Source organism: Habropoda laboriosa, unplaced genomic scaffold, assembly GCF_001263275.1.
Source record: "Habropoda laboriosa isolate 0110345459 unplaced genomic scaffold, ASM126327v1 scaffold5, whole genome shotgun sequence".
Taxonomy (NCBI): Eukaryota; Metazoa; Arthropoda; class Insecta; order Hymenoptera; family Apidae; genus Habropoda; species Habropoda laboriosa.
Window position 1 is genome coordinate 3,757,195 of NW_017100161.1, and position 11,385 is coordinate 3,768,579.

Genomic DNA, 11,385 nt, shown 5'->3' on the forward strand with positions numbered 1-11,385 from the left:
TGTATTGCAATTTACACAAAAATTTCCAGAAAAAATTCAGCGACTTTGAGAATTTTTTATCGTTCGAATCAATTGATATGAGACCAATTGATAAAAGTAGAATTGAGATAAACTTGAAATCTATAAAAAGTCAGCAGCAGATTTAATATTGATGAAAAGTGGCAGGTGATTCCAAACTTTTTCTTTCATTTTTGGTAAATTACGTATTCGTGCTCGATAAAAATATTGCAATTTGTTTCTTCGAAGATTCTAATACAGTAGAGCGTGAATTATCTGAACCAATTGGGACCGAGGTGGTTCGGAATATCGAACTGTTCGTATAATCAAACAGTTCATTTAATGAAACATATGCATGAGTAGTTTTAAGAAAATGTGGCCAGCATAAGAGAGAAAGCGGGCGACGAGCGACGGTAGCCAGGCCCAACGGGAAAAACAGACGAGAGGTCCACGAAGGGCCGGGCTATAAAGTACGGCGTGCGAAGAAGCGTGTGTCATAGTCAAATGTATTATAGTTATTCACATATTTTGTTAATAAACATCTATCTATACTTCTAACGTAGGAATTTTTGAACATACAAAATTTCGAGTATTAATTTTGTAGTATCGGGGCCTCCATACCCAAACAGGAAACCTCGAAGGGACAATACAGAGGGAGTGGTTGGCGTAGCGCGCAAAGCCTCGGCTTGCTAAGCCGAAGGTCCCGGGTTCGATTCCCGTTGGGTCCTCAATATTTTTCCCTAGGTTCCGGGATGGAGGCTACACGAAGCCAGGAGGCGTGCGATGAAAACATGTCGAGAGTTGCACGTCTCCCAAAAATGCGTTGTTTCTGCTGTGTGCCACTGTGTGTGGGAGTGTGCCCGAAAGTGTTGAGTTGTGCTGCACTGAGGACATTCGAGGGCGAATCTCAGTTCGGGATGGAGGCTACACTGAGGACATTCGAGGGCGAATCTCAGTTCAGAATGGCCGAGTGTAGTATCGGGGCCTCCATACCCAAATAGGAAACCTCGAAGGGAGAATAGAGAGGGAGTGGTTGAAGGTGTCCCGAGTGTTCGATTCCCGTTGGGCCCCTCAATATTTTTCCGTCGTCGGTTCCTACAATTTTAACATTAGTAAAGACAGAAACACGTACACAATTTATCGTTCCTTTTTCATCCACGTCGAAGAAGCTAAATTCCCCCGAGAAGCTCGGTGTATTTACTCAGCTGGAGGAGTTCACCTAAGCGCCAGCGTTTCATCGATTCTCGACGATGGTCTTTCAGCCTCGAGTTCTGTCACCGAGCAATCGGTAATTCTATTTCGAGGCGTTCGTTTTCGGGGAAAATTCCGAAAAACCTCGGATGCCGGAGACTGTTCTTTGCGAACGATTCACGATTCCTCGAGGTCGTTGCCTGTCCCTTGATTAAGTCGAACTCTCGTCGCTGGTAAATAAGTCTCGTTACTTCGTTAAGATATCGTTGTCGTGGTTAACGAACCGACTCTATCTCGCGTCGAAACGCTATGCGATAATACGCTTTGAAACATCGGCCACCAGCCAGGCACGCTCGTTCACGCCTTCCGACGTTCCCATCAGCTTTGAGAGCGTTCTCGAGGAGTTTCCTAAGAAGAAGCCTAATAACTTATTAATTAGCGCCGTGAAAGCACTTTCACGTGGATAAGTATACGTCTGCGTAAACTCGACCGTTTCTACTTTAGCGCGAAGAGTAAGTAGGCCACTTCGCTGAAATCTCACGTTGTATCGTTATTTTTAGAAATACGATAATTCAACGTACACGTGGGAATAATTAAGACAGACAGGGTATTTTATTCCGCGAATAATAATCCGTGGAGTGCAAATTAACCAGCGAAAAGTAACGCCGTATCGATATCGAGACGAGTATTAACGAAAATTATTCCAGCAACAGGATCGTTGATATCGTTATTAAAACCCCCCTTTAATCACTCAAGCAGCGTATTAATCCAATGAAAATTTCGCAGCGATAACGTCCTCCCTCCCAAAAAAAGTTCACTCTTCTGCGACGTGAAGTCGCCGTTTAAAATTTCTGGTTTAACGATCGCGAAGTATAGGCGTAACGATCGAGTACCATCAGGTGCAGAGAGTAGTAGGATGACATTCGGAAATGGCTTCGTCACTAATTTCCGCGGCAGCTGCGTGAAACATCGTCATTGTCGCGGCCGCCATTTGTGTGCAATAGCGGCGACGAGAGAAACGAACGGAGGGGGGCCAAAGGTTTGCGTAACAATGCCGCGTTAACGGTCACGGTTCGCGAATTCACCGGAGAAAATCGCGAACGCTTTTCCTGCGGGCGTTTTCGAAATGGTAACGAAGGGAAACGCCGCGTTTCAACGCCGTTTAACACGCCGCCATTTCATTTTCTTCCCATCCTTGTCGGGCGAAACAGGAGCTTCAATGTCTGCACAAGGCAGAAAGGAAGAGCAGAGAAAGAGAGAGGAGAAATCGTAAAATAACGTTAACAAAGCGATTAACTGCGTCGGGGGATCCGTCGAATGACGGCGTTTACGATCTCTCTCTCTCTCTCTCTCTTCTTTCTTCTTTTTTTTTCTCTATATTACTCTCCCTCTACGTCGCGAGTTTCCCGAGCAGATTTAATTGCGACGCGGAGTCCCTCGTCAGAGTTCGCCGTTCTTGGAACGGGAAGGAAAACGCTGGCAATCTTGCGTTCCGGTTGACCTGAATTCTGCCGTGGAACACAACCGTTGCCCACCCTCTCTCTCTGCGCAGTCAGAAACAAAGATATCAAGGTTTTGTTCGAGTTTCGGAATACAGGGACGAGTGGCGGTAGAGAGAGCCGTGTGTCCAACGGAGGGAAGCGGTAAATTAAAAATACAACTCGAGTGGCTCGCGTGTCGGCCGGATTTTAAACGCTTCCATTTAACTATCCGCCGAGAAAAAGTTCACCATCAGCACTTTCGTGCACGTTTCCCACCTTGCCTCGTATGAATTACATCGCTCGCCTACACGCGTCTTTCTTTCTCTTGGATTAACCGCGGAAAAATTGCCCGGTCGCTCGGCTCACTTCAACTGGTTCGTTTAGCAATTCTCTAGAGGTGATATTTTTCACGTGGCAATCAGTTTCGGGGAGTTTAAACGTGTCAAATGAGCGACAGATCCTTTGCAACTAACGAACAATTTATTGTACGAATTTATAAGTAAATTGAGTCACGTTTTAGGTCAAGATGCGACAATATTTGTTTTTCGATGTGAAACCTAAAAGCGCAAATGACAGATTCTTCATAGGTAAAATACAATTGAAACGCGATTTTTTCTAACAACACTCTTATTTCAGTGATTAATAAATAATAAAGTTTAGTGATTAATTTCGTAAATAGTCACAAATGTAGGCTGAACTTACATCTCCGTTAAATTCGTAAAAGTGTTTAAATCGAAACAATTCTATTAAAAATCGTGACTTCGAGTATTATATAAAATTGCCGAAACAATTGTTTCTCTCGCTTAATCTGCGTTATAATTTGCTTGATCGGTCTATAATTATTTGAAGCGCAAGTTTAACCAGAACACTGAACAAGGTGATGAACGTCTTGGCAGAAGGGGTTTCGGCGTCTCTGGAGCGAATCTGTGAATGCAGCTCGGGGAATAAGGATCCGGTCGACAAAGAAGCAGTTACACCGTCGAGAAAGTTTGCCGGTAATAAACGAAAACTTCCATTAAAATGTTCCGCCTCGTGAGATCAAAGGGACCGACGGAAGTTATTCAATGAATTTTGAGGATTCGTTCCGCCTTCGCTTTGTGTGTCTTCCGCTTCCTTTTGCGCCAGCTCGGGCGGAATCTAGTCCACTTCAAACGAAGTCGCCAAGACTCTCTGAATATTAATAAAAGCATGGAACAACAAACGACTTGTTGCGAAAATCCGGAGACCGTGAAATCACTATCGGAGAGTTATCATTAACGATAGATATCGTTAAGATGTTTCATTAAAGTCCGATGCTTTCGTTATTTCACGAGAATTTTATCAATTCTTGCGTATTCCATTCTATTGGAAACAGGCGAGCAATTAATACTATAATGAACCTGTTCCTCTAAGCAATAGTAAAATTCAGAAGGAACGTGTTGTTGTAGGAGCAATTACAGAATTAAATAATATACAGTCATTTCAAGATGTTTCATTGTTCATTGTTTATTGTAATTTCACGAGAATTCCATTCTATTGGAAACAGACGAGCAATTAATACTATAAAATGAGCAGATTCCTCTAAACAATAGTAACATTCAGAACGAACGTGTTATCGTAGTGCTGCACCCTCAAATATTTTCCTTCTTAGTCCTTAGTTTTATCTGTATTTACAACTAGTCACCCACTTTCACCATTACTCATAGTCACAACCCAAAGTCCATCTTCCCAGAACCCTTAAATAGCCCTATTTTCTCAATTTCCGCGTTTATTCTCTATTTCACCGCGCGCACGTCACGTAACATTAAAATCTCCGTCAAATGAAGTTCTGTTTCTACGCAACGACGATCCTTAAGTGTTTTAATTCAGCGATACCCCAATCCTAGTTTCGAAGAATTGGAGCAAATCGGGCATCACCAATTACAGAATCAAATAACACACAGTCGTACTTCGATCAACGATTGCTCTAAACAATACGAACAAACAACCGTTTAATCCGCAGTAATAAATCAAGCTTCCACTTGTTCGCGTTATATCGAAATCACCGCAGAAATCAGTCGTTCAATTCTCGTGGTTCCCCGTTGCTCGCGACACCGGCAACTTTTCTCGCGACTGATCGACCGAATCTCGCTGGAAAATCTAATTTTCCTCGCCGACCGATCCATTTCCCTTTCCGCTCGACCGCCTGGCCAATATACGCGTCGCTTGTAATCCTGACAGGCAGTGCTCAGGAACTCATCGAGCTCCTTTCCAGAGTCGATTTCCCTCTCTCGCGAATTCAATTTTCCCAACTACCGCGCGAGGCTTTGTCTCCTCCTTTCGTGGCTCGCGGAACCACCGCGAATTTTCCCGGCTAACAATAATTTATATTTTTTACAGCATCCAGGCTTGATACGCCGAATTTCTAGCACATTTTCCGCCAACTACATTTTCATGGAATTTTTTAGTTCTCAAATGGCGAACGAAGGTTTCATTCCTAAAATAATTGCTTCGGGGGGAAATTAAAGCGGACGGAACTCGCGAATGAAGGATTCACTTCTAAAGTTATTGCTTCCGGGGGGGAAATTTAAATCGAGCTTTATATTCGGAACACAATTTTCTTTTCTTCCTTGCAGAGGTATTTCGATGGTACTTTTTGTAACTATGTTTATTTTAAATTCCATTGCTCGTAGCGCAGTATTACCTGGCTGTTTTATTATTTAAGCGAAAGCTGCGCTCATTGTCGGATCGGGCGCGATCGTAAAAGGCTGGGTTCGAAACGGCGATCGGGATTTGACGTTTAACGGTGAATAAATACGAACAAACGATGGGCGAATTTGTCGCGCGAACGACGTCGTTTCCCTGTCACGCGACCATTGCCGCGCGTCAACACGTGGAAATTATGTTTTCCGTGCTTTTATCGCCGTCTGATTTTTCCGTCTCTCCTATTGTAGGCATTTTGGGACGGTTTATGGCCTGCGCCTCTTGGCGAGTGACAAACACCAGAGTACCCATCGGTTCGGCCCAGCGATGTATCTTTGCCTTTCGACGAGAGTCCGTTCTTAGCTTCGGCCGTAGACGTACGCCGAAGAGTCCGAAATGAACTACTTTGCACGACATCCTGATTTGAGTAAAGTTCATTAGACCACCTCCTACACTATCGACCTCTAGTTTAACGGGCGAAAAAACGAACTAGCCGAAAGAACGGTTCTTCTTCTCTGTTAGATCAGAAACGAGGCAACAAACGAACATTTCACATTTACCCTCCACCAAGAAAAATCTCTTTCCAGCGAACAACATAATAGAATCAGGACGAATCTAGAAGAAACCTAAATTTCACGAACGAGTACACGTGTGTAACTCACGGGAAAGAAGGTAAGGTCCTCGAAGAAAAGATTCTCCACCGAGTCGACCCTCAGATATCGTTCTCCGCGAATCTACAACGGGACATTAGCTTCCGTGGGTTGGTTCAGTCGGCTGGTACGCGGCATTAAGCTCGCGTCGCGAGTAGAAAGTGGAAAAAATGTGCGTCTAGTGTGTGTTGGTGTCCTGAAGTCGAGGATTTATCACGGGGAAAATGTAGGAAACAGAGAGACAGAGGGTTACAGGCTTCGAGAGTGAAATGGAGAAGGACGAGAGGAATGCTTAGGTGTAGGAAAGTCTCGAGGCGTGGCCGCTGGAAATGGAAAATCTTCTCAACGGAGGCTGAAGAGTACTTTTAAACGTGGAAGCCCACGTGGATGAGAGATGTCAGCCGGAGCAAGCTCGCCGCGAGCATATTTATAACGGGTAGAGAGGGGGGCGACGTCTCGGTAAAATGGAGATTGTGAAGGGTGTCGGCGGGTGTGTGCACCTTGCCCGAGTAACTGTGGTCTACCGAGTCGCTTCAACGAGTGTATCCCACCTCGTCCCGTCGACCATGAGCTGGATTCTCGGGCTAATTTACTCGGGATTAATTTGGACAGGGTCCGTGGGGATCGTTGTTGCGGGACTGCGGCGTGATTGTTTCGCGAAGAGTGGTCTGTTTTGTCGGTTAGAGGGTACGTCGGAGAAGTGGCCATTTTCGGGAAGAAAAATTTCTTCTGTATTGTCAGATGTTTCACTCGGCTTTTCGTCCAGATGGAGTTCGGGTTAGATTCGTCGGCCGCTGTGCTTTGCACTGAGGGCGTTCGTTATTATTAACGGGAGTTGAGTGAAATTCTTGTATTGCAGTGTGTTCTAATACACTAGGAAAAAGTAATTATGAGATACGTTTATATGAGAGTGAATGTAGGAATGTAACGATAATTGAATTCGTACTTTAAACTCGTTAGCAGAACATCCGAGTTCGTTGCAGAGTTTCAAATATTATTTTATTAGAAACGGGATGAAGTCCCATTAGTGTACATAGGGTGTACGAGCATTCGGAATATAATACATAATACATAATTCATAATTCGCGGGGACGTGTTAACCTTAGTTACATTAATTTATTGAAGCTGTAAGCACGATTTATGGGGTCTGAATTACCGATTGTAGTCTTATAAAGGGTTGGATGAAACGACCAGATATTGCCAGAGTTGTTGCACACTTATCCAGAAAATTTCAATTTACGAAAATTGGGGAAGGAAATTTTGGACTTACGAATTATTTAATCGTCGATATTATAGTGACGATTATATCCGTAACAATATGCTCTTCATACTAACTTTCCTCGACCCAAACGACTGTTTAGATTGAATTCACGTTCGGTAAGTGCCCCGGTACTCGCGAAAAGCAGCGTATAACGCGACGTCAAAGAAGAAACGTCTCAAGACCCGTTTCTCAAAGCCGCGCTTTGAATTCACGCGAGAGTGCCATAGTATTACACCCTTAATGACTTGAATCATTCCAGACAATAGTGAACTTTTGCCGGCAGGTTTCCGTTGTATTGTGAGAGTGAACAGAGGGGATTTCTTGTAGAGATGTGCGCCATTTGGAAAATACGGTTCGCCCATTGTCCAGCGAGAAATACACAGACACGAAAAGCTCGCGCGACGTAGGAAATGAAGTGTCTTTGAGTCACCAATAATCCCCGGCGGTGTGGTTCACGGACGAAATAGGTATTCCGCGGCGGCTAGAACTTTGTTGCGAATTTATCGACGTCCTTGAGAATTTACGGCTCGCAATTTACGCTCGCCGGCCACCTACGATCGGCCGGTAAGAAACATTGTTATGGTTTCGCGGCGGCTCACCCGACTTGGCCGTGGAATTATTTTGCATAAATTTCGCCTTATGACTCAGCTCGTCTCCACCCATTCCTGCGTGCGCCTCCACGCTCCACTCGCTCGGAATCGATTCGCTGAAATAATGAATTCTCCAGGTATTCTTCAAGATCAAGATATTTCCACGGCGTAATCCTCCATTTGTATCTTATTAAATAAAAATCCCCCTGTTACTCGTCCTCTGTTCACCTTTGCACTCGTATTTTATACTCTGTTCCAGCTTTGTTAAATTTTTTAAACAACTTCGAACACGAGGAACGCTTCGATGAATTTCCTGAATAGAAATCGAACTTCCAGCAGCAATGTGGTTCGGCAGGATCTCCCATAGAATCGCGAGTCACAAGAGGATTCGAGAGAGGGATACGATCAGCCACGGCAGAATTAAACAAAGACCAGTTCCATAGCCACTCTGCGCCCCACTTTTGGACTTTCTCGTTAATGCGACGATTTAATTCCTCGGCTAGAACCGCCGCTATATTCTCCTCTGTCCCAAAGATCCACGATCTTCCCTCCCCGTCGTCGTAATGCAACGGGAACACCACCCATTCCAACACTCTGAATGCTTTTAAAGGGGACGTTCGAAATTATTTCTGACCGAAAAAGCTCCATAAAGTTCACGCTGGTCGCGCAGGATCTCGCCGTAAGAATGTATGCGAGTCTCGTCTAGCTGGCCACGTTTCCTGGTCGATATTATTGTCCGGAGGAACGGCGACGATCTCGTTTCGTTTTTACGTTCGAACTTCCGGGAGGAATACCGATTCCCCCTGCGAGCAGTGTAAAAAGTTACGAGGCCGGACTGTGAACGCGTATCGCTGATGGAAATCAGTCTTGCGACGCGAATTGTGTCCCGGAACCGGGAACAGAATTTCGACGACGAAACCTAGCCCTGACCGGCTGTACCCCGAACCCCACTTGTACTTTATTAAGCTTGAAAATAGAAAGAGTCGCGGCTCGAGAACGCCTCGACTCTTATCGGAGACGATATTCGTGCCTTATCTGTGTCGTAACTTTCCTCGCGCCGAGGTGTTCGAAGCGTTAAATACGCTCCACTGTGATTGAAGTCGAACTTGCCGGAAAAATAGGGAGCTTTCTGGGAAGATGAGAGAAAGTGTATCTTTAAGCTTTGGGAACGATTCGACAAGGAAAATACTCTGTTCTTTAGGTCTCACTGTAGATCATTCAACGGTATTTGCAATCAATTCCTCGAAGAGGAATGTGACGGATTCGTCTGTGACGAATTTTTAGTAAATTAGATGACGTGGTGTCTTGACATGAACGGTAACTTAAAATTTGTCACATTGCGTATGAATTTCAGGTAAAAGGATAGAAGGGATAAATGTGAAGAAAGGAGTGTAGCCAGGAATAAAGAAGATTATAGAATAGTGAAACTGTAACAGCCGAGGGATAGATGTAACTTGATGACTGAAACGAGTGATTGCAACTTCTCTATTGCTAGTGTATGAAATGAGGATGGAATGTAAGCCTCACCTTTTTTCGACGTCCTGAAAGAATCGTCCTTAGGCACGTACTGGATATCGTAAACCAACGTGGTGTTCGCCAGCAGAGTTTTGTCCTTGTTGATCTTATAAATGGCATACTTGAACGCCAGCTCCGACGGACTGTCTTTTTGGTCCTCCGTGAATATTGCACCTGCAACACCAACGAGAATCCTACCATTGCTAAATGCTTCAAAATTAACCGAATTTCAACGACTCCTCGTTCTACGTCTAACCACACACACACATGCGCGTACACGCGTCTAATCAACGCTTTACAGTCGCGCTTTATTTCATGCGCCTTTTAGAGTAGCAATCCGCGACGAATGGACTTTAATTAAATCCGAATGATTGCAAGTGGCAAGAGTAAGGAGCCCAACGAGCTCGCAAGAAAACGCGTTAATACAGCTGCTCGTTCAATCTGAAACGTCGCTACTTCCTCTTCCTTCCACATCTCTCTCTCTCTCTCTCTCTTTATCGGAAAATACGACGTTGAACAGGAGCGACGTAAACTCCGAATATTTCTCCGGTGCCCTTTTAGTTACGTTGCATCAATTAGGCTGCTGACAAGTTGCGCGGACGTAATTACAGGCGGTCGATGTGCCTGTTCCGCGACAGCGAAACGCTTATAATCGTATTTCCCGCCTTCCAGCGAGTTGATTACCTGCTGCGAGCGTTGCCGAAGAACCAACATGCACCCACGCTGAACTTCTCCAATGACATGCTCGATACACTTGGCGAAAGTTTACAGTGAAATCCAAAATTTCTCGCGAAATACAAACGAAATACGACGTACTTATTACCGTACGTTCAGTGTTTAATCAGTCTAACAGAATGCGTTACGTTCATCGTGAAATACTTCTCGCTTGTCTGACGTGCTATTTACCTTCACTACTGTTTCGCGAAAAACAGTGAAATTCCTGTGGAACCGTTAACTTGTATCGAATTATTTTATTCCCTGTTTTTCTCGCTTGTCTGACGTGCTATTTACCTGTACTACTGTGTCACGAAAAACAGTGAAATTCCTGTGGAATGGTTAACTTGTATCGAATTATTTTATTCGCTATTTGTCTCACTTGTCTGACGTCCTATTTACCTGTACTACTGTTTCGCGAAAAACAGTGAAATTTCTGTGTAATCGTTAAGTTGTACTAAATTATTTTATTCGCTATTTATCGTAGCGGTAATTCTTCTCGTACAATTGGGTTGGATTACTTTCTCACGGAGGAACGGAGATGTATCCATCGAAGCGTTAATCGCGATGCGATTCCCCTCTTAATTCCCATCGTTTAATCTCCCCTCCGATTATCCGCGAGTTGTTAAATCGAAGGGAACGACCGCGAAGCGTGAGTAGGAAACCGGAAAAAGATTGAAGTCGAGAGGTAGGAGGCAGCGGAATTACGATTGAACGGGGGTCTACGGTAGCCAAGCGCCGTTTTTCCGCTCATAATTTTATACGTCTCGGAAACTCTCAACTTTCGCAACTCCGATAATCAATTTTATTTGCCGAGATTCGTTATAACCAGCTCCCGCGTGTGCTTCCACGCCGTGAACGAATGGTTCGCGCGCTTCCCTCGCCACCGGAATTCATTTTCCAACCTTCTCCTCTCCCGTCATTCTTCTCCGTGCTTTTTCCCTTTCTTTTTTAATTCGCCCTGCAGCCTGCGTTACGGAGTTTATTAAGAGTGATCCATCTTCCGCCGGTCAATCTCCCCGAGCCGGGCAACCGTAATCCCTTTCTACTTTGCTCAATTATATCATTTCGTCGTTCGACTAAATCTACGTTTCAAAAGAGACACCGTGTTCTACCGATACGAATGTTTCGTTACGGTCGTTCCTTCTCCGTCGTGGAATAATCGAACGTACGAAATGAGGGCGGTTTTAGCAGAGTATTGAAGTTGAGAGAATTTCGCGAAGCGTTAATTTACGCGATAAAATTGTCGGTTGAAAATGTAGACGCTGTAGTTGGACGAATTTATCCACGTCAGACGGCTGCAAGTTCCCCGGAGGATGAGGAAA

At 44.5% G+C, this 11,385-nt stretch overlaps 1 protein-coding gene across 1 annotated transcript in view; it reads right to left on the bottom strand.

Annotated features, from left to right (window-relative positions):
- The window catches only part of LOC108578222 (glutamate receptor ionotropic, kainate 2), a 168,134-nt gene that overhangs the window by 64,887 nt on the left and 91,862 nt on the right, over window positions 1–11,385 (bottom strand). The window contains exon 2 of the mRNA XM_017941508.1: window positions 9,359–9,520. Within this exon, the coding sequence (XP_017796997.1) occupies window positions 9,359–9,520 (162 nt within the window). The remainder of the gene's footprint in view (window positions 1–9,358; window positions 9,521–11,385) is intronic.